Source organism: Drosophila miranda, chromosome 4 (assembly GCF_003369915.1).
Source record: "Drosophila miranda strain MSH22 chromosome 4, D.miranda_PacBio2.1, whole genome shotgun sequence".
Lineage (NCBI taxonomy): Eukaryota > Metazoa > Arthropoda > Insecta > Diptera > Drosophilidae > Drosophila > Drosophila miranda.
This window is the reverse complement of record NC_046677.1, coordinates 24,737,155-24,760,003: the sequence shown is the minus strand read 5'-3', so window position 1 is coordinate 24,760,003 and position 22,849 is coordinate 24,737,155. Positions and strand designations below refer to the sequence as shown.

At 42.1% G+C, this 22,849-nt stretch overlaps 3 protein-coding genes and 1 long non-coding RNA gene across 15 annotated transcripts; 2 read left to right on the top strand and 2 right to left on the bottom strand.

Annotated features, from left to right (window-relative positions):
- Positions 1–506: 506 nt before the first annotated feature.
- On the bottom strand, positions 507–11,738 carry LOC108162698 (striatin-3). 10 transcript variants are annotated; one of them, XM_017297550.2, is made up of 6 exons: positions 11,608–11,738; positions 9,557–10,234; positions 3,781–4,240; positions 3,502–3,723; positions 3,184–3,240; positions 507–2,960 (listed from the first exon to the last, which is right to left on the bottom strand). In XM_017297550.2, the coding sequence occupies exons 2-6, from the start codon at positions 9,938–9,940 to the stop codon at positions 1,849–1,851; spliced, it is 2,235 nt and encodes a 744-aa protein (XP_017153039.1). In that variant the 5' UTR covers positions 9,941–10,234; positions 11,608–11,738; the 3' UTR covers positions 507–1,848. The 10 variants fall into 10 exon arrangements, with proteins under 10 accessions (XP_017153039.1, XP_017153037.1, XP_017153040.1 ...); XM_017297548.2 differs by having other exon boundaries at positions 9,557–10,216; XM_017297551.2 differs by having other exon boundaries at positions 3,502–3,696; positions 9,557–10,216.
- LOC117189092 lies at positions 7,356–11,319 on the top strand. 2 transcript variants are annotated; one of them, XR_004473153.1, is made up of 2 exons: positions 7,356–8,428; positions 11,012–11,319. It is a non-coding gene; the product is annotated as an uncharacterized LOC117189092 (long non-coding RNA). The 2 variants fall into 2 exon arrangements; XR_004473152.1 differs by lacking the exon at positions 7,356–8,428 and adding an exon at positions 10,575–10,665.
- A 1,443-nt stretch (positions 11,739–13,181) lies between the features above and the next one.
- On the bottom strand, positions 13,182–13,829 carry LOC108162702 (barrier-to-autointegration factor). Its single transcript, XM_017297557.2, has 2 exons — positions 13,612–13,829; positions 13,182–13,530 (listed from the first exon to the last, which is right to left on the bottom strand). Exons 1-2 carry the CDS (start codon positions 13,735–13,737, stop codon positions 13,384–13,386), a joined length of 273 nt encoding a protein of 90 aa, XP_017153046.1. The 5' UTR covers positions 13,738–13,829; the 3' UTR covers positions 13,182–13,383.
- A 4,353-nt stretch (positions 13,830–18,182) lies between these two features.
- Positions 18,183–22,663, top strand: LOC108163708 (protein mitoshell). Of its 2 annotated transcripts, XM_033394060.1 has the most exons (7): positions 18,183–18,288; positions 18,760–19,110; positions 19,167–19,437; positions 19,510–21,265; positions 21,342–21,488; positions 21,566–21,645; positions 21,868–22,663. In XM_033394060.1, the coding sequence occupies exons 2-7, from the start codon at positions 18,804–18,806 to the stop codon at positions 22,007–22,009; spliced, it is 2,703 nt and encodes a 900-aa protein (XP_033249951.1). In that variant the 5' UTR covers positions 18,183–18,288; positions 18,760–18,803; the 3' UTR covers positions 22,010–22,663. The 2 variants fall into 2 exon arrangements, with proteins under 2 accessions (XP_033249951.1, XP_033249952.1); XM_033394061.1 differs by lacking the exon at positions 21,566–21,645 and having other exon boundaries at positions 18,184–18,288.
- The last annotated feature ends 186 nt before the right edge of the window (positions 22,664–22,849 follow it).

Below are 22,849 nucleotides of genomic sequence, written 5' to 3'. Positions count from 1 at the left end.
CATGGTAATAAAAATATCAAAAATTTACAATTCAAATTAGAAATCAATAGATTTATGTATATGTAAATGTATATCTGCTATATAACTGTGTGGGTGTTTGGGTGTTATATAACCTCTTCAGATCGCATCGCTATATGGATATCAGATCCAAAAGGTGATGGATTGTTTGTTGGGGTAGGGGTGGAGGCGTGTGGGGTTAGTAGCAACTAAGGTGTAAAAATAAAATACATAAACTAAAGTAGTAGAGGATTTTGCTTGGTTTCCATCGCTTTTCGAATATCAACTTGTATTTTAGGGGCATGTATATATTTTGGTGATGGAGTATGTGAAAGGCTTCGCATGATAATAAATGTAATACTAAAACTAATATTGAGTTGCTCGGCTTTCACGTTCATGTCACACATCATATCTATTCATATCATATCATATTCTCATCTCTGCATTTGCTCTGCACTCAAACGTAGAGTTGGCTCTTGATTAAAATTACGAGTACAGTACGCATTCCATCGATAAGCGATTTCTAATTTATATTTCAACTACGAAATCCATCAACAGGATCAGGCGACACGACGTTGTTTTGCATTTAATACTAGGCATAAATTAAATAAATAGCTTAGCGTACACAGTTTATAGCTTGCCTGCAATTATTATTTTTTATCAATTATATATCATTCATTTCCCCCATTTCCCAATCAAGCAGTGCATCCCATCGTTTAATGACAAAACGGAAATCATAGAATATATATATAAGCATATTTTTGTTGTTGCACTTATCAATTAATCAAGTTTTGTTGTTACATTTCTGTGTTGTTTTTGCTGGTTTTTTCGAAATAAATATTCATCCGCCTTTATCCTTTTCTCCTCTTCAATCAGTTGTCCCTCCAATTAAATTTTAATTTACAATTCTCTCTCGCTCTTGCGCTAAAGTTTTAGGGCGTTATATGAGGGAGGGGGGACATAATGCAATAATGCTTATTTTAATACTAAAAAAATTTGATCGTCTACATGTTTTGCGTTATGTTTTTTCTCCACTCTAGAGTGCAAAAAAACGAGAGTTCCACTTGGGGCACTTGGACAGCGAGCGTGCCTATATATATGAAAAATGCTTAGCCATCAATCTATCCACTATCAAACGTTGTTGCCATGGGCATAGAATAAGTATACGTATATATATATTTATGTATATATCAAATGTACAGGAAGTTGGAGCAGGCAGGAGCTTTCAAACAATCGCTGTGCAAGTGCCCCAATTATATAACTAAAACTAAGGTCCTGGAAAGCAAATCAATGTTGAAGAATTTGTACCTCAAACAACATCAAGTTCCTTTTTGCCATTTACATAGTCGTACTATTTCTATAATGCATCAATGTTGTGTCTGTGTGTGTTATTAACAAATACATAATGTTCAATGATGACTTTTGTTGTTGTTTTGTTGCACTTATGAGTCTATTTGGGGGTTAAACTATGCCAATTTGTTTGCATTGCTTTAGAATTAGTATTACTTTCCTAGATTACACACAATTCATGTCGTACTTGACTTTTGCTTTGCTCTTCTTCTTTTTCTTGTTCTCCTACTTCGAAATGCCATTTATTATATTGAATTTATTTATCGTTATTTTGTTTTGTTTTGTTTAGCAATTTGTTTTTTTTTTAATATATATGCATAATTTGTTGTTGTTGGTTGTTCTTTTGTGTGATATAATTAGATTTAAATGTATAAGTATATATATATATATAATGTATGTATAATTATTTAACTCGAACTCGTAATCGGTTTGCTTGTGGAGCTGCTTGCTGGCTGTGGATTCTGGATTCTATGGATTCTCTGAATTCGGGGTCTCGGTCTCTTAGACAAACACCTTGGCCAGGCCATCGGCCCCAGCACTGGCTATATACGGCTTGGTGGCATGGAATGCCACATCGAATATGCTCTCATCGAACTTTTTGCGATGCGCTGTTATCTCCTGCACACATGTTTTATTGTCCAGATTCCACAGCCGTATCGAGCAATCATGCGACCCGGATAGCAAGTACAGACCATGTGCGTCCACGGCCAGCGATGTGACCGGCTCCAGATGCGCCACCATCGAGTGTACGAGAGTGCCCGATGTGTTGTCCCAGAAGCGAATATGCCGATCCTCGTGCGCCGTAATCGTAACGGGCAGTGTGGGATGCGAAACCACCTTGTTGATGAATTTCCCCGTATTGCCCGACATCTCCTGTGCCGCCTCCAGCTTGATCACCTGCTTGCCCGTTTCCGTATCGTAGATGATACAGTGCGCACTGTTGTACGCCACCACAATGTGATCCACTTCATTTCGGACAAAGTCCACGGACGAGGGAACACCCTCCGCCTCGGCAGCCGTATAGGTACGCAGCATTGGGTCCTTATTGTAGGGCGACCACAACTTCACAGTGCCATCGGCCGAGCACGATACAATATTATTCTGCATTGTCGTTAGCCCCCAGACGGCGTCCGTGTGCCCCTCGAGAGTGCCAGAATGTACATTCGGATCGTAGCAGTCGTAGGGATCGATATTGGGCGATGGCAGCTGCCAGCACTCGATGTTACCATCTAGGCCCCCCGAATAGCATGTCTCGCCACTGGTTGACATGCCCAGGCACAAGACGGGACCCGTATGGGCGCGGAACGTATACAAAGGCTCCACATCGAGACTAGCTGACTTTTTGGCTTGCACCGTCTTCTGTAGGTTCCACAGCTTGAGCGTGTGATCCTCGGAGGCGGTGATCAGCACTGGCTCCTCCGGATGGAAAATGAGCGAGCGAACGCCATCGAAATGAGAGCGTAGCGTATACTTGGCATTCCAGGTCTTGCGGTAACCAGCACCGCCGGTACTGCCGCCAGTACCATCCTTGGCATTCGAATCGTACACTCCATCCGATTCATTATTCACCGTCAGTTGGGCCAACTCTCCCAGTCCCAATGAGCCGTCCACTTCTGTGAATAAAATATGCGTTAAATATGTAGAACTATTACGGGAGACTGATTGTCTGAGTCTATGTTGTGTTGGAGACCATGAAAAGAATACCAAATGAAATGTCGATTGGATTGGCCCCAAGTAAGTGCCTTTATTGGGAATTCTTTTCAATGGTTAACTCTTTACACCGCTTAGTGGCTAAGCAAAAGCGTAGCTAGATTTTAGATGTCTGTTGAAAAGCACCTTCGTTTATAAGATTCATATCGTTCAAGAGCTGCTCTCCCACCTCGGCCTCAAGATCTACGAGAGCGTAGAAGAAAGGAGCGTCAGCCAAAGAAACAGAAGCAGAAAACAAAATAGAAATATGACAATAATGCAGCCAGACTAAACTACTACAGTGGTTACAGTGGAAGGAGTTTGGAATCGAATGGGGGGGTTTTTGGGGCAAACACTAAACAACTATGTATATACGAGGCGGGCCCATGCAGCGGTAGTCGGTGGTAGGGCAACGGAACGGGGTGGCTTCTAGCAGTCTGTGCTTCGGGATGGATCAAACCGTACCTTCAGTCAGCATATCCTTGCCAGATTTGGCCCGCTTGGCCAGCTTCACGTCCGTGTCATCACTGTCGGTGGCCACCATTTCCAGATCATCGGATATCTCATCGTCATCGGACATCTCAGTGGGGCCAAGGAACTCAAAGTTCGCCATTACCGCCGCCTCGGTGTCAATGATGATTCCATCGGACGCTTGTTGCACTTGTTTTTTAGCGGGAGTATGACGGCCTAATGTGAGCAAATTATTCAAATCTTCAACAGGGGGTAAATGCACAATTCGCCTACCTTCCGTGTCCGAGGCCCGCTTGTTGCTCTCGTTGCCATTGATGTTCGGACTAATATTCTCGCCGCCGGTGCCAAGACCGCCGCCACTGCCATCGTGCTCCGCATTGTTGTTCAGGCCGAGGATCGAGCGTACCCTGTTCGAGCGCACATCGATGATGTTGTCTGTATAGCCGATCTCGGCCAGATATTGGCGCAACATTTGCCGACCCTGCCGCCACGTGGTGTTCGACACAGAGCTGTAGGGCACTTCGGAATCGGTGGCCACGTCGCCGGTTAGGCCTGAATCCTCGTTTGTCGGCTTAAACTCGTTCAGCTGCGGCGGATCGGTGCCGTACTTTAATCGATAGAACTTGGCCCGTTCCTGGCGCAGGGCATACTCCAGCATCTTGATGCGCCTCGTCAGATCCGATTTGAGACTCTCCAAACATTTGCGCTCCCCCAAAAGCATTGCAATTCGTGCCTGAAAATATTCCAATTGAAAGATTCGATAAGATAAACGGTCTAGTTATCAATAATTGCCAAAGGGAACAAACTCAAATTTCCCGTATAATTTAATATTCATTGTGGGTAAAATCATAAATAAAACGAGGGGGAACGTTGTGAGTTGCTGCTGACACCGCAACTCTACGGTTATACCCGATACAAAGTCAGTATGGCTCTCCTCCGGCAGACGCCGCTAATATTAAACGACACGACAAAGAGTGCGTGCGAGAGAGACAGAAAATCAGTCTGAGCGTGCCGTCGGGCGATGCGTAGCCACTGCAAATTGATTTGTTCCTATTGGCTATAAAAATGATCTGATCTGATCCAGATTCAGCAATCTGATAGATATGGTCGTTATCTATGATTCTGCGTTTTTAGTTTTCTCGAATCTTCAATATTTTGGATGCAACAGATTTTCGTCCTTTGTGTGGGCGGAAGGGGGTGGGGCGAAACTTTGAGATACACGTTTTATAGTAAGATCTAACAGGAGTGCGGATACCAAATTTGGTTACTATAGCCTTAATAGTCTCTGAGATTTTTGAATATCCCCAGATTTTCGTCCTTTGCGGGGGCGGAAGGGGGTGTGGCGAAATTTTGAAACAAGCTCGTCTCGGTCCGATATATTAGGAGTGTGGATACCAAATTTGGTTGCTCTAGCTTTTGTAGTCTCTGAGATCTAGGCGCTAATGTTTTACTCTAAGCAAAGCCGCCTATGCTACGTGTGTGTTAGAGAGAGACAGGGCGAGAAAAAATGAAATTGTTTTCTTGATGCTGGCTATAATAATAATATGATCCAATTCAGATTCCGCAGTCTTAAAGATATGGTCATTCTCTACAATTCTACGTTTTTAGTTTTCTCGTATCGTCGAAATTGTGGATGCCACAGATTTTCGCCCTTTGTGGGGGCGGAAGTGGGCGGGGCAAAGTTTTGAAATATTCTTGTAGCAGTGACATATCACAGAAGTCTGGATCCAAGACATCGTTGCTCTCGCTCTTATAGTCTTTGAGCACTAGGCGCTGAAGGGGACGGACAGACGGACAGACGGACAGACAGACATGGCTCAATCGACTCGGCTATTGATGCTGATCAAGAATATATATACTTTATGGGGTCGGAAACGATTCCTTTTGGACGTTACACACATCCACTTTTACCACAAATCTAATTGTGGTGAAAATGGATGTGTGTAACGTCCAGAAGGAATCGTTTCCGACCCCATAAAGTATATATATTCTTGATCAGCATCAATAGCCGAGTCGATTGAGCCCTGTCTGTCTGTCCATCCGTCCGTCTGTCCGTCCCTATTAGCGCCTAGTGCTCAAAGACTATAAGAGCTAGAGCAACGATGTTTTGGATCCAGACTTCTGTGATATGTCACTGCTACAAAAATATTTCAAAACTTCGCCCCGCCCACTTCCGCCCCCACAAAGGACGAAAATCTGTGGCATCCACATTTTTAAAGATACGATAAAACCAAAAACGCAGAATCGTAAAGAATAACCATATCTTTTAGACTGCAGAATCTGAATTGGATCGTATTATTATTATAGCCAGCATCAAAAAACAATTTCATTTTTTCTCGCCCTGTCTCTCTCTAACACACACGTAGCATAGGCGGCTTTGCTTAGAGTAAAACATTAGCGCCTAGATCTCAGAGACTATAAAAGCTAGAGCAACCAAATTTGGTATCCACACTCCTAATATATCGGACCGAGACGAGTTTGTTTCAAAATTTCGCCACAACCCCTTCCGCCCCCGCAAAGGACGAAAATCTGGGGATATTCACAAATCTCAGAGACTATTAACGCTAGAGTAACCAAATTTGGTATCCGCACTCCTGTTAGATCTCACTATAAAACGTTTATCTCGAAATTTCGCCCCACCCCCTTCCGCCCACACAAAGGACGAAAATCTGTTGCATCCACAATATTGCAGATTCGAGAAAACTAAAAACGCAGAATCATAGATAACGACCATATCTATCAGATTGCTGAATCTGGATCAGATCAGATCATTTTTATAGCCAAAAGGAACAAATCAATTTGCAGTGGCTACGCAGCGCCCGACGTCACGCTCAGACTGATTTTCTGTCTCTCTCGCACGCACTTTTTGTCGTGTCGTTTAATATTAGCGGCGTCTGCCGGAGGGGAGCCATACTGACTTAGTATCGGGTATAACTGTAGAGTTGCGGTGTCCGCAGCAACTCACAACGTTCCCCCTCGTTTTTTCTGCAGTTTCTCTACGATTGCGTCTCTCTCGTTGCAATCCAATTGTGTTTGTTTGCGGTTTTTGTTGTTGTTGGTTGCAGCGCATAATTGACGCTCCGCTGCGTCAGGCCAACGAAAAACAATTAAATTCAATTAATTGTTATAAAAAAAATTAAAAATAGACAACCGGCATAATTAATTGATGTTGTGGGTAAGTGGGTAAGAGATATAGAGGGTATCTAAGTTCAGAGCAAAAGAGCGAGCAAGCCACTGTCTGTCGGTTCAATTAAACGAAATGCGTAAAAACTGCAATCTATCCCTCCCTCCCTCTCTTTCTCTTCCGTCCCATCTTGTTTTTATTCAGCAACAATGTGCAGTTATGACTGCGCAATTTTCTGTACATTTTGGGCTGCATAATGAAGGGTGCAGGACTGCACCTGACATAGTTGCTGTCCCCCCCTGCTATGCGTAAAGGAGAGAAACTTTTGCTTTTGCTGCGACGCCCCCTAAAAAAACACACACATAAGTGAGAAGGGGGAATATGGGAGAACGTTGTTCAATGAGTGGAGAGGAGCATTGCCAGAACTAACGACAGTAACGGTTTTGTTTCTCCCTGCTAATAGTAACTGCAAAAGTGTATGTGCGTTGGTGAGAGAGGCAAGGAGGATAGAGAGAGAGAGCTAAGCAGTTTTGACATGTTTTATGATACCCTAGCGGAGAGGAGGGTACTAATATTTTATAGGTGTAGATGTTTGTAAGGCAGAGAAAAAACATTTCCACACACAAACAAGAAACTACCATATGAATATTTAGTTATAATCGGACGAGCTAATCAGTTTTACTGCAAGCAGTCTATTATCAATATCAGAAGAATGCACGAATAATACTTAACTGCCTTAGAAACGTGCAAGGGTATCAAAAGCCTCGACTACCGAAGCGCAGCCTTTCTTTCTTTGTTGCGGCTTGGTTCCGCTGTTAATGGAAACATGTTATGCATTTAAATTAACGCTCAATGGCATTTCGTTTGGCTCTCTTTGAGTTTTGCTAATTAAAATCAACCAACGGATGAAGACTATGATGCAGGAGAATAGGGCAGCCTGGGTACCGCAAAAGGGGCAGGCACGCCAACGCCACGTTAGGCCCCCTGGGCTATGGACACCTAAAACTCTCGCTCACAAATCGTTCGGTAACATGCAACTGCCTTTTGTTTGCAATTAACAATTAGAAATTACAGAATTCCATGATAAAAGTGCGTTTGGTAATGTAATAGCCAAGAAGCCTCAGCTTGTAGGATGGATTCTTCAGTTAGGTCTCCCATAAGTATTCACTGATCAGCTTGAGTAAGTATTAACTTTACAATTGGTGCCTCCGAAAAGAACTTTCACCAACTCTTCATCTCAATCTCACAAATTAAAATAAAGCTTATAAATTTCTTCTGCTAGAGACTGATCTATGGATAAACTGCAGAGATCCTCGCATGGTATGCCTCACTGTACCCCACAAATCAAATAAACAAATTGAGAATTATGACAAATTCAAGCGATGTTCGGTTTCTCTAATCTATAAATGACATCGCCGCTCCGCACCGCACACACTCAAACACAGGAAAAATTGTAAAATAATTGAATATGTATTAACAGCTGCTGCGTCTGCGGCGGCGGCGCCATTTCTTTTATGAGTGTTTTGTGTTCTGTTCAGAAGTGTTTATTGAATCCGGGCAGTTATAATATAAGTTAATTGACTGACAGCCGCAGTCGGAAGCACATGTAGTGTCATATGCACAAGGACACTGCCTCACCTCATCATTGCACTAGACACTGACACACAAAGCTAGGTGGCGCAAAGGCTTTTGCCGGCCGACCCCCTATGGACAGAAATAGATGAAAAAGAACGCGACGACAGATGCAAAAAATAAACTGAAACGAAACCAACTAAAATGGCGTCCTCCATTTGGAAGGTGGGTGAATGAGAATGTCGCTTAACCAGCGACGGTCATTGTGGTTGTCTAGTTGTCTGCCGCCAGCCCACTCGAACTTCTTTTGCCTTCTTTTCCTTCGTTTTGGGTGAAAAAGCACCAAACAAGGCGAACAGGTTCATACATTTTTAGCGACAAATATGCGTTGTTGTTGCTGTTGTTAACTTGTTTTAAGATCCCAGAGAAGATGCAAATCCCAGAGAGCGAGAGAGATTTGAATGTCACGTTGCTGCATTTAGAGCGTGACGGCAAATACAGCACAGCATCGCATCCGCAGGGCAAGAAGTGGAGAGTGTGATCGATATCGATTCTAGCTGGTTCACAGGTGAAAGAGATTAGGCGTGGGCGGGGGGACATTTACACTGAGATGCTCCCCATATCAAGAAATTGCAGGAAACAATTCTGCAGAATTATCAAAATACAGTAAACGAAAGGTTTCGGGACAAAAACAAGTGCCTCGTGTGGAAATCTCATATGACTGACACAGGACTGAGAGGACTTTATGTGGTTTAGATTTGATGTGGCAGAGCCATAAGAGAATAGAATTGGAGAATGGAATGCCTGTTCCGTCTGTATCTCTATTACATCCTAGGATAACCACACCATTCAGCGCAAGTCGTCGCTTTTGGGATTCCCTTTGTCTCTGGGGAATATGCAATTTACTCTCTTGGTGGACTCCTATATCCCTGAACCGGAAAAAAACGTCAGGAACCGTAGTACATACGAAGTCAGAGCAGCCTTCACTGTGTGTGCGGATTCTCTTTGTGTCTGGGGCTGCACCATGTGTCGCGTCGCGGCGCGGCTAGCAAATTGAGGGTTAAAGGTTTTTTGGGAATCGATAAGGCAGCCTGCCCTTCCGATGATGTTCTAAAGGAAACAGAGCATAAATTCGATTACGCCAATTGCTCAGCTCGATTCGCTTGCATGCGGACGACCCTTCCTCTATCACCACCTTCTTCTGGCCATCGTCTCTCCATGGTATGTTCATGCATTAGCGCCTCGATTCGAAAAAATCATTGAAATGGAAAGTGAGGCGCTCACGATTATGTATATCGTAACGTAACGTTATGCCAAAGGACGACTCCTCTGCTTTTTTTGAGTATGACTCACCTGCAGCTCGGCCCTGTCCACATCCCACTGTGAGCGCTCCAGCTCGAATCGCGACCACTCGTGCTGAATGAAATGCAAGATGCCTGGTATTGTGTATTGGGGCGTGGTGGCCTGCTGATTATTTGGTCCGCCGGACATGCCGTTGCCGCCATCGTCGTTCATGTTGTTGCCACTGCCCATGCCGGTGACCAGGCCGCCAACATTCGCGTTCTGTCCACCAGAGTTGAGGCCACTGATGCTTAGACCGCCGCCTCCACCCAAGCTGTTGGAGAGGACGCCGCCAATTGAGGAATTAGCACCGCCGACACCGCCGAGTACGCCGGCACCCGCACCGCCAACCGGCTTATTATTGATGCCAGCGGTGGCTCCCGAATTGGTTCCCATTTGTTGACCTAAGACTGTGTTGATTTCGCTGCCTGGTTGATTCGTCTCTTGCTGTTGCTTGCTCTTCTTCTTCTCTTGACAGCTGTTCGCGCCGTTTTCCGCTCTCTCTCTCCAGTTGGTGGCTTGTTCTCAATTTCTTCGTTGACGTTTTATTACTTTTTGATTTAAATTTAAATTGAACTTATGTTTTTTTTTTAGCTAAAGTTGTCCTTTTTTTGGTTCAGCTGCGCTGTTTCTCTGATGGATGTTGCTTTAGCCTTGTAACTGTTGTTGGTCCTGGAGGAAATCAAAGTCCTTATATGAGACAAATGAGGTCATTGAATTTTCCGCAAAGCAAATAGGAGCTGGAGAGAGGAGGAGTGGGGGCAACGGCAACGGCCGCTCACATAAGGACACTATTGTGGCTCCCATTCTCGCTCTCTCTCTCTCGCACTCGCTTATATTCGCCCTATGTATTACACTCTCTCACTCAGGAACCGCCCCCGCCCTTGCCCCTTGCGACCATTCACTAGGAATTCACTCCTCTCTCTCTCGCTCTCTCTCCATTTTACGATACAACAACGTCACACGCGACATCTACTCACACTTTGGTTTACGAAAATGGAAAAAATTGTAATATCATATGCTATAGGCAAAACGTTTCATTTTCCATTGGAAGATCCGATTGACACTTCACCAGACGTCGATTAGATTTAATTAAATGCACTATTCTCTCATATAAAACGGTACAATGAAAAACAGCTACTTTTTTGGATAACAGCACTTGACGGCATAGCACACACATGCACACACATGCAAATCCATATATGTACCATTCGCTTAGAAATTTGAATGGTAGAGATACAAGACGCACTCACTTACGCACACACACACTCACGAGAGCACGGCAACGGGAAAATAGAGTATGGTTTTCTGGTTTAATATTAAGAACTGGAATCCCAGAAGCTTGCTCAATTATCTCCTTTGCATTGGTTTTTTGTCTCCGGCTCTTCCTGGCACACACACACACTTTCGACGCACCTTTTGGCCGATTTTCCACGTTTACTTTACAATTTTGTTTACTATTTACAGATTTTTCCTAGGAAACGTTGTTGCTACCTTTTTGTTCCCCCGTACGCAAAACGAACGACTGGAGGCGGAGAGAAGAGCGTAAATTGTAAATGGGAGACACAAAGCAGACTACGACTTTGCTGATGATGATGATGATGATGGGGAGAGCTTGCGGTCTATACGCCGCTCTGTGCTCTGCGTTCTGAGCTGCAGTTTATCTCATGCTTTTGTTCACATTTGCGCCCATTTATTGTATACTAATATAATTAAATATCACGAAACGAAACGAAATGTTGTGCAGCAGAGCAGCGCACACACAAAAAGTCGATTCAGATTCAGCCGTTCAGGCACATAAGAATGTTTGGCCTGGAACTCTGAAATAACAGAGTAGGATAACAATATTTCTCTCGCTTGCACTCGCGCACCTGCAGCCCGTCCGCCTTTTTATATAGCCATCTCCCTCTACGAGTCTATATACAAAGAAAAACACACACACACACACGAACGCACGCATACGCAGGCCAAAGCCGAAGTATTTTCACTTTGTTAAAACTTTGCAAGTGAGGCTATTACGTTTCAGCCACATGTGGGCTTATGCACGGATACGCTTTGCTTACTTTGCACTTTAATGCACCGCTTGGCTGTATTTAGCAATTTTTCGCTTGATTTTCATTGGTGTTTTCACGCGTAATTCTTGTCTGCAGTGTGATTACCGATCAAATATACCGTCGACCCTCAGAAAATACCGAAATATTTCGTCTCATTTTCAAAATACACCGTAAATATACCGATGAAAATGAATTTAATCCACTTAACCCCCACTTAACAGGTGACAGACTTTAGTTAAACCGTGGAAAATAATACTGTTTGCAAATTATTCTTTTAGAATCATTAGGAACAAAATTGCCGCGACGTCGTTCACCTTAACTTCGTTAAAATTCTTTAAGCTTCATCTGATGTGGAGTGTATTTGTATACCCACTGGTCGACAATGGGTTAATCGTGTTCTGCCCATGATCAGAAATCATATTCAAAGTTTAAAATTTAAAGTTTAAAATCACTAGCTAGCTAAAACCCTCTGCCCTAACTACATAATTGATGGATCGATTTTCTACATGACCGGAAATTTTTAGAAACTCCTTTTGATTTGATTTTTTAGGAAATAAGGTTTAAACAAAAATAATAAAAACAGAAATAAGAAACGGGTGATCTTTAACGACTAACGAATTTCTTTGATTTCTGGTTTATTAAATTTTGTGCGCCAAAAATAGAAAAATTAAACAAACGTTAATTATATCAAGGGAAAACTTAACCCACTAAAAAACATCCATTTACACAGGTTAACAACTTGAGTTAAGACGCTAAATCTTTGCTGTACCTAATTCTAGCGTTCCATTACGCCAATTTAAATAAATTTAAACTTTCATGCATGAAAAATATAGTTCAATACCAAGGTCGACTAAATAATATCTATTTCGGAATTTTCCGTGGTTTTCCAGCAACGTTGACGTTGTCGACACATTTTATTGTTTATCTGCAACAGATGAACAGATTTCTTTTGCAAATATTAACTGAAAATGTGTGAGACTTCACCCATCTGGGTCCACCCACCGGTCGCCTGGCTACCATTAAACAGATCAGTAACTGCCACTCCATCATCGCTGGAGTCTCTGCCCACCCAACTGGAGAAGACACAGACCTAGGACCCTAAAGACCTATTGCCGAGAGGCGAAGACTTGATTTCAATTGATAGGTGATTTTTTGATCGATCAGACATTGAACAGACTCCAGAGCACCTTTAACCGATCGTTACTGCGTGGGCAGTAGTAACTCCAGAGCCTCCCAGAGCTGCCCCTGAACAACAGAAACATCTTAAAAAAGGAGACAATAAATGTGCTTAAACTATATTCTAATCAATTGCGTTCAGGAATTCAAGTAGGCTGCGATGTTATGTTCTCCGGCATTGATCAAGAACAGTTCCAGATTCCGATGTGTTTGTGAAGCAGTCTCGCTATCGAGCGGCAAGAGATGATTTCTGTGTCTTAAATATTCTTTAGAGTCATATCTAAAAAATATTCTCTTTCTTTTGTTTGTTGTTTTACATGCCTGTACGTTTATTGTAAACATACATATTCTTAAAGAATGGGTAGGTACATACTGTACGATCTTACAGATCGGGGACCATTACAACATTCTTTCGACTGTACATTTATTATCAGTTATTGCTTTAGATATTTTACCTAAATTCTAAAATCAATATGAACATAAAAAGAACAGATTCTTACTTTTTACTTATTGCGCCATGGCTAATATCGCTAAATCTCACTGCAGATTTTTGCCCGTCCAGCAGATGCGATTGTTTTGATCGGATCAGAGTATGGACTGTCCTCTCGCTTACAAGAACTCTTCGCACCAATCGTTGAGGCAATTGTAGCAGTCGGAGGCTTGCTTCGAACTGGCGTGGCACACTTCCTTCATCCAGTCCTTGAACAGCTCCTCATCCTTCTTCAAAATCAAGTACTGGCCGAGCACGGTGTATGCCTGGGGGTATATTAAGTGGTGTTTTAATGATATGTAAATATTTGTTTATTTTGCGCCCCATGGCGTCATCAATATACACACCTTGTCGAATCCAGCTGCGGTCAAGCGTCCCCCCAGCGTCTCTCCAATTCCAGCCAGCTCTGTGACAGACTTGTTGCCCATTGGCTCTGCCACAAAGTTCTTATATTTCTGCGATGTGCCCGACATTTTAATTTATTTATTATGTTTTTTAAAGCTGGAAATTCACAATTGCAATGAATTGTTTTTTTTTTTTTTTTGGAAATTGTTATCGGACTTATCGGACATACCACTGACTTATAAGACCATACAATTCTTGACTCATAATCTGGTATATTTTTGGAATATTTTATCGCTAAAATGAAATCGAGCCACGAATGAACAGGCATATTTTCCGCCATAATTTTAAGTTTTACTGTCGTGGTTGCAGGAGGACATACTGCGTTAAGAGTTATTGGCTCTAGTTAATAGGCTATGTATCTATGTATGGAATTTATAGAATAAAACAGCATCAGCATCTGAATCTAATGCTGATTCTGAATCAGATAGGGCTAAGCTACTCAAAAAATTGAATCATTTCTTCCACAGCTGTTTTGTAACTATTTCGTATGTATGCATTTTGTTACAAGCATCTCGTCAATTTTATAATATCCATTTAATTTTTAAAATCAACTACTGTCCCAGCTGTTAACGAACAGCTTACATCTATGGTATCCACACCAATTTGCAATGAAATCAAGACTACCAAAGAGAAGAGATATTAAAAATTAACACTAGTTATTTCGATCGAACGATATCGCGATAGCTATATAATTCCACCTTAGCTCCTTCCATATTTCATTTAGTTTGTTCAGCGGTATACCCTTATTATTTAAAAAGTGTACTTTTACTGACAGTACCGATAGACTCGATGCCAGCTGTTAGTTAACAGTGAAAAAGGCCTGAAAAACGCGACATTGAAGAAAACATTCATTTTAAAAGGGGACTTTCCACAATTTGTGTTTCTGTTTCCAGAGCTTGGTGCGAGCGGTCGTAGTGATGTAAATTTGAATGAAAACATCGATGTCGATGTCCATCGATGTTGTCAAAATCAAACATCGATGTTGGATTGATACATCGGATTTATTCTTCGATGCATCGATGTATGACCGCGAAATCAGGATCTGAAGACACGGCGACAGCCTCTGATGATTACGATGGGAAAATTAGTGACAGGCAGTTGTGGTACTGTTTCTGATACTGAATTTTACTGAACAAATGGATCTCCTTATATAGCTAGCAGTGGTACTCTTATTGTATGGGAAGGAACGCACAGGCTCCATGTGAGTGTATTTTTAGATAGGGTGCACTTACTCTGTGCGGGGGTTACATTTCAGTGCATTTACTTATGTAGGTACTTGGCAGCAATAGAGTAAATAGTTTATTGCTTCACCCTTTTTGGTGGGTTCGAGTTTACAAGTGCAATTGTCTATTCTTAGTTGCTAATGTAATTTTCGTGTCGTCATATTCATTGACATGAAGTGACATGGACAATTGTATTTATGAGTATTTGTGTATGATATTGTACTGTATATTCTGTAATATTAATAAGGTATATGTCTGTGACTGAACAGTACTCTTCATACCTTCCCAAACACACAACGGGTTGCCTTCGAATGATGTTAACGGCGTTCGCAGTTTCATATTTAAACAAATGTATACCATCTATAGTAAATTTGATTCATTTTAAGTCAAATATGTTTACTTTATTTGACATTGCTGTGTTGCTGCTTACAGAAGACAAATACGCAATGATTTGAAATTAAACGATCGATGTTTTGCAAAACATCGATGCATCGCTCAACATCGGTACCAGCAAAAACACCGGAAAACATCGGTAAACATCGGCAAAAAAACATCGATGCTCGATGCATCGATGGGTTTTTACATCACTAAGCGGTCGACGTGACTTGATTCCTGCTTATTTTCTCTGCCGCTAAATCTATAATTAATCATGAGTTTTGACCTACACCTGCACCGCATTTTGGAAAAATTGCTAATTTATGACAATAAACGCGCCCAGTACAATAAGGTTGCTTGGGAAATCCTAAATGATTTCATGCAGAAACTAAAGTTGGCTGACAAGGATTTTTGCGAGGCTTGTAATGGCCTTAGCCTTGCAGGTAAGCTATTGGACTTGCGGAAGCTCTAATCAAATGGGTAATTCGGTTTTCCTTACAGGAAGCTAATTTGTGTGCAAACAACAACAATCATCCTACCGTAGCCGACAATTACATAAATGAAAGTAAACTTCAAGATTGGCTACAAAATGCTTTCAATAAGGTGTTCACATCAGAACTAAGTCTTCGCTGCGAGATTGGAGAAGTCTATGAAGTAAAGTATAAGGGAGTGAACAGCGTTTTCCAAACCATTGAAGCTAAAGGGAGCCGACATTTGAGTTTAATTGGGTCCACTGGCCGCTGGAAATCCCACCAATATCTGCTGAGGTGCGCTTTCAATGGCCGTGGTTCGCTGTATTGGGTACCAACAATTACAACAATTTCGCCTCCTTCAAAGTATGTGCCCCGCTTTGGGAACGTGAAATAACAAAGGATTTGTATAATTTCGAGAAGGTCTTACGCCTGATGAAGGGTTTGCGGAACGCGCGCGTCCATATATTTCCCAAGCTATCAAGTTACATGCTGAAAACTGTCATGAAATCCATTTGAACTCCAACAACACACTAACACTTTCCTTCACTATGTACTGCGGATCTTAATTGGGCCTTGTTAACTTAATTTGCCATACGGCACGTTTAGGTAGGATTTGCGCGATTTTCCTCCTTTTTCTCCGTTCGTATTTCGCCGGTTGCTGAACTTTCCGCTATCATATTAACCACAGTTTTGCAGCAACCATCAGAAAGCGCTTTCGACGGTGGATCCGCAGTAAAAGTGAGTTTATTTACTAGGTGTTTGATCACAATCATTTGGGCATGGAAGAAATTGTCTATGGGTGTTGCGACCAAATTGCCTTACCGTTTCGTAGCCCGTAAGAATCAACATTTATATTCTATCTTTAAATTTTAATCTTTACCATTGCACATTTATTCAAATACTAGTTTATAAGTTTACCTGATCCTAGTTCAAGGGAACCAGGCCCAGGTAGCCTATGGGAGGGAACATATACCCCGTATTTTTATGTATAATTTAGTTCCAATAAATATCATTATAATGTTTAACTAAACCCTTCTTATGATCTCCCCTTCCAAGCCCCTGTAGCGCGTGTCGGCACACCAAGGGGTCATGGCCGACAGATAGATGTATGGAATGGCATGACCAAGGTAGGGTGGGCAAGGGGTCCCCGAAACAGCTGAGGATCGTCCGTCTGTCTTTTAGGTAATCGTCCGTGTTATGTGGTCATTTGTAGTGAACTCTGTCCGGTGAGGTGTATGGCTTGTTTTTTTCTTGCACGTTAAATTTAAAATAAAGAAAGTAAAGGGTCTCGGATTATGACAATAAAACAACTCCACCCCCTTGCCGACGAGCCAGCAGCCGGAAACAATACGTGCCGGTCATAGCCGAGTAATACCATCTCGCCCAAGTACTCGTTACCCATTACACCTTCCCTTCAGTTATGCGTAAAGTCTGGAGAAAGTATGCACTTCAGCAGTGGGTAAACGGCAAACGAGCTGTGGGCCACGGCAGCCGGGCCATGGGCTATGTACTGCAGCTGAATCAGCTCTATCCCTTAATCCACCTTTATGCAGAAATCCAAATCATAGAAACGGACATTGGGGGGGTTGGGGCGCTCGCATTGAATCATCATCGGTATTCATACCTTTTATCCAGTCCCAGGTCCTTCAGATGGTGTTTGATCACACCGCAATATCTGTCACCGAAAACTCCAGAATATTCGAGTAACTTTTAAAGGTCTTGTCCTTGATCTGTAGAGCGGATGGCCATTTGCCAGTGGCTAAATAACTTTGGCAGCATGCCTGCCAAAGAAGAGAATATAAAGAAAGGGAATGTTAAACATTGTTCCACAGCCGTAGAATCTGTTTTTTTTCTGTTGTTTCAAGTCGTTAGAGAAAAATATATCCGCGACGTACGATCCGCAGGGTTGGTTGCATAACAATATCGGTGTTTTTGTGCGATAAACGGCAGTTTTCACAGTGTTATTTGGAGCTATTTCACAACACGACACGTCAAGACCATCTTAAATTATCTTAAATTAGCTTGAGACACAAGGCAAATTATTAGCTAATCTCCTGCTGCGCCACCAATTCGATTAAGACTTCAAGTAGAGTACTCTAAATGCTTTATCCATAAGGTAGTAGTAGGCGGTCTCACTGCCCTAAGTGCACTTGAAGTGCAGTGACACCAGAAATGCTTATATTAACCCAAAAAAGTTAGTGCAATTAACATCAATTAAAATATATAAGTAAATGCTCTTGATTGGCACTCACACATTTGTTCACCAAGCCCAATACGGCTGTGATAAAGATAAAACAAATCTGCCGATACGCAAAGGCTAAACCGGCTGTTATTTGAGCACACGCAGATAAGTAAATGTTGGACGTACTATTATAGTAGTTAGTCCGATGAAACATCGATCAAAACATCGATAGCATCGATGCTACCATCGGTTGTTTTTCCAGTCAGCTCAGCTCTAGCAGAACGAAAGTCCGGTTCGGTCCGTTTAGCAAAATTTCTTTTCGGCTTTTACCTCTCGAGTGAAAGGTTGCTCTTGCTATTGGTTAAGGTACGCATTTTAGGCACGATTTATTCCATTCAAGTGAAAGATTGAACTTTATTTTTAATATGAACATTTTAACAAATCCATGTGCACATGGCGTACTCCATTTTTGTGTGGTGTGCATGTTTTTTTTTTTTTTTTTTCAATTAAAGTCTTGTTTTTTGCATGCTGGACGTAAATTATTATATTGTTGGATTCTTCTGTTTTTGCTGCATGCTGTTCTAGTGGCATTTCGTATTCCGCAAATCTTTTTACGGCCACTAACTTGATTTTCTTACAAAAAGCTACAATGTCGGGCCATATAATTTTTTTTTTGCAGCTTGATTTTTGTGCTGGACCTTCATAACCTTTAATCAAACCCTACAACCTTACTCCGCCATCTTGAAATTTGTTTCTATTTTCTGCTGACGTCACCTTTCTTTTTCTGCTATCCGACTTTTGTGAAGCTTTTGGTTTGCTTTTCTTGTCTTGTTTTAGATATTTTAATTTCAATTAATGTCAATTATCGAACGAGAATAAATATGAACACCATTTACGTACGATGCCCTTCGATGACCACGCAGTCGCTGCACCAGCAGTGCCTGTATCATCATCGCAATGGCAACGAGGTGTTTGTGCAGGAGCAATTCTCGCAGAGGGAGTTCATTACCCAACATATACAGCCAACCGTGTTCGTAAATAGTCCGGGTCCTTTTGGTACCTATGTTGCGGCACCGGCACGGCCACCCGTGGCATACGATGCGTACTCGAGTCAATTCGCCTTTAGGCCGACAGTTAGGGGGCCACCGCCAGTCGGTTATTATTGTGTCAATGGGTGTGTCAATGCAGGTATGATGTGTGTTTTCTCCTTTTTTTTAAATTTTAATGTTCCTTTCTTCATCCAGCGGCAGCCTCTTCGAGTGGGCGGTATTTTTGTCATCCAGAGCAACGACCTTGCCCCTATCCGTCCGGATTCAGCGGCCCCACCACACAAGAGAGCTATGGGACCTATTCGTCCGATTCCAGCTCGTCACCACCGTCGACGTATTATATAGCTTCCCAGACCCAAACGACACCCATCATGTGCACAGATGCAGCCACTCAGTCGAACATGGACTTGGAAAAGCCTGCTGGATCCAAGGAAATGCCTCAGAACTTTTCCATGGACTCCGAAAAGTACGTAGAGTGGTGGAGTATCTTCGGTCCATTAATGTTTTGTCGTTGGTGTGTCTTTCCATATATCTATAGCCCTGAAGCATCATCGACCTTCATTTCGATGGTACGTTGGGCTGCGAACTTTATAAATAAACTGGCCGATGCCCAGGGCGAACGTCGTAACTCGGAGATGAAGCTACCGGATAAGCATATGTCGGACATCATTCGATTGGCTATCCATGGCACCAATATATCTGAAGCTGTGGCCAATACCCACAGCACTCGTCCGTGCTTCAAGAAGATCGACTCTTTGTGTGTCCGCCTCAAGCAGGATCTGTTGCGTGTGGATGGTGTGCTGGCCAACATTAATTCTCAGGGGATTGCCTGGGCTGTAAAGGATTTCATCTTCTTATTTACACGCATCATGAGTGCTTGGACCATACTGAAGAGCTATCTATACAACGATACGGATGGCATTAAGAAAATCATTGATATATTGCCAATGGGCTTTATGCAGGTCTTTAATACCTGGCAATTGGCCACCATACCAATGATTGATATGGTCATTCAAAGCATTGTTATCCTCGATGCGGGTGCGCGTCCAAAGAATGCATATAGCGGTAATGGCGGCGGCGGCGGCGGCGACGATAATAGTCCTCCTGGGGGAAATCGTGGCGGTCATAGCCCCACTGATGGTGGCAGACATAGCTCTCGAAGCCGTCATAGTCCTCCCAATGGCAATCGAAGCCGACATAGCCCTTCGAATAGCAATCGAGGGCGTTTTCAGAGCGGGGATTCACCGTCCCACTATGGCAGTGCCAACTGTACACCTCGCCTGGATAAACCCCCCACTGTTGAGCAGGGGGCTGAGGCAGGAGCCGAGGCAGCTGCTCCGATTAACAAACCTAAGAGCTATCAGAATCTCATTGATATGTACACGATGGTCGAAAACTCTGAGGATACGCAGTGCCATGTCGATGCGAATGGAACTTATTTGAAGGCTGGCACCTATCAGCCGCCGCAGAAGGAACAAAAGACGGAAACAAAACCAACCACGTCAGCATTTTTGATGCGCATGCCACCAGGATTTACGCCAATGCCACATCTGCAGGGAAAGTCCAATAAAACGGTGGCCGTGGCCAAGCCCAAAGCCATGCAGGATTCGGCTGAAACTATGCGCAAGCAAAGGACCATTCCTGAAAACGCTCCTCATTTCATTGCTATGGGCAATGCTTTGCCCATTTATTATAGGATGACTGACAATGCTAATCTGCCTTCAATGCCAATGCCAGATCTTCGTTCGGCTGTGAAGGATGCTGCACCGGCCAACCTAAAAAATGCGGATGATACAGAAAAGGCCAAGCCCAATCCCCTGCTGAAAATCGATCCTTATGTGCCCTGCTATGGTCCTAGTCCTTCGAGTCCACCATCGACACCTGAACTAGAGACCTGTGCGATGGGAAATGATGTTGCAGACACACCGTGGGAGGAAAATGCTAATCAGGAACTTTATCCTTCTCCGGAAGAAGGGCCAATGACTAATCCGGAGACTATAAAGAAAAGTCACGATAAAGTAGATGAAGTAGCGGTGAAAGAATTGGAACCACAGTATTTCGATAAGAACACCAAAGTCCATAATCAGCTGATGCTGGATCTTGAACCATATGCCTCAATGCTGCGCCTGGGACCCTATGTGGCGACCGACAGTATGCTAAATATTAAGCACTTTATGAATCTCTACAGTCCCATCAACACCGAGGTCACACGTGATCTAATCGAGCTAAAGGAGCGCGTCCTGGAACTTAAGAACGTGGCGCATTTCTTTCAAAAGCAGTTTATTCTGAACTATGTGAGTATTTGGCGTCATAAAAAAAAAAATAGCGTTCCGTTTAATATTAAATTCAAATATTGTTATTCTTTTGTAGTATCCACATTTTTTTCGACAGTGTCACGGTGATTTCATTGATCTAAGAGAGATTATACTCAATTGCGAGAGCGGAATATATCATCATACCTATCAGGCTGTGCATGATCTACGACGTATTGTATTTGTGGCCCGTTGTTATCTGAAGGTACTAGTAAGCTCCTACTATACCCAGAAGAATACTGTAACACTTGCACTACAATCCAATTCAAATCGTATTTGTAGTATTTCCATTTGAGTGTTATTTCTGATTTTCTGCTGCTCCAGGAAGAGAAACAAAACAATATGTTACGCGGTATCCCAAGGTATCAGTATGAGTTTTTGGCCCTTATATATGGACTAATGTACTAATCACTGGTCGCATTTGGGCACTAATTCTCATATAACACACTTAACCAGACCAGACCCCAGACTTTTCAGCTCCAGAATCTTCACTTTTAATTTTTAACATTTCAGTCGATACTATCTCTAACAATTCTCGCACTTTCTGCCAATATATTTTGCTAATATATTTCGTATTTAAATAGGTATATATCAACAAAAGGCTTAGCAACTATGTCGACTCGTACGAGTCATCTGTGTTCGAAATGTTGTCCAAGCCACCGCATCAGCCGCATGAACATGATCATATTATTGGCATACCAGGCGAGAAGGTCTTCAACTACATGATATTGTAAGTGGGAGCGGGGAAAAACCAAAGCGCCGTTGAAAGTTATGAATTTTAGTTAAGCTTAGTTTATATTATTTTATTTTAATTTAGTTTGTGTGGTTTGTGGTTTTTTATTTGAAAAAAGTAAATTAAAATTGCACAGTTATTTAAGTTAATTAATTCAAAATTTAAAAGCAACAAAATTTCTTTAAAGCATGCCCAAATGTATACTGAAAATTTTCACTCTTTTATATTGCTTGTCAACGTTATAGTTTTTCAATTAAAACACGCGTTTACACTAAGGGTAAAATTATAAAATGTATAGAAAAATATATATTAATTATACTAAGACACGCGTCCAAAGACCGTTAAACCAAAGAATATCGAGGTGGATCGCGTGAATTCTGCACTCGCGCAACCATTCGTGCAGACCCTCTTTAAATATTTCTTTCAGAATTAATTTCAATTTAAAGGTTCGAAAAATTCTTTTAAATTGTTGGGCCAAACAGTCCAAAAGAGAGCCATTGAAACGAATCAGTCATAAGCTGAAAAAACTAACACAGAGACTCGCTATTCCTGGATCAATATAAGGATCAACATGTCGCGTCACGGAGCGTGACTGTACGCGATCCACCGCGCTTTTCTTTGATTTACCGACCGGTCTTGTAACAAACTTAAAAAAAAAACAACTTTAAACACTTAAAACACAAACTGAAACTAAAATTAAAGCGCAATAACATTTTTTGTATAACACCAACTACATAATCTGTAGGTTTTTTGTTTTTTGGCTTCTTTAATATAAATTAAAATTGTTAAATTAATATTTGGCTTAAATAAAATTTAGAAATAAAACAAGAAAC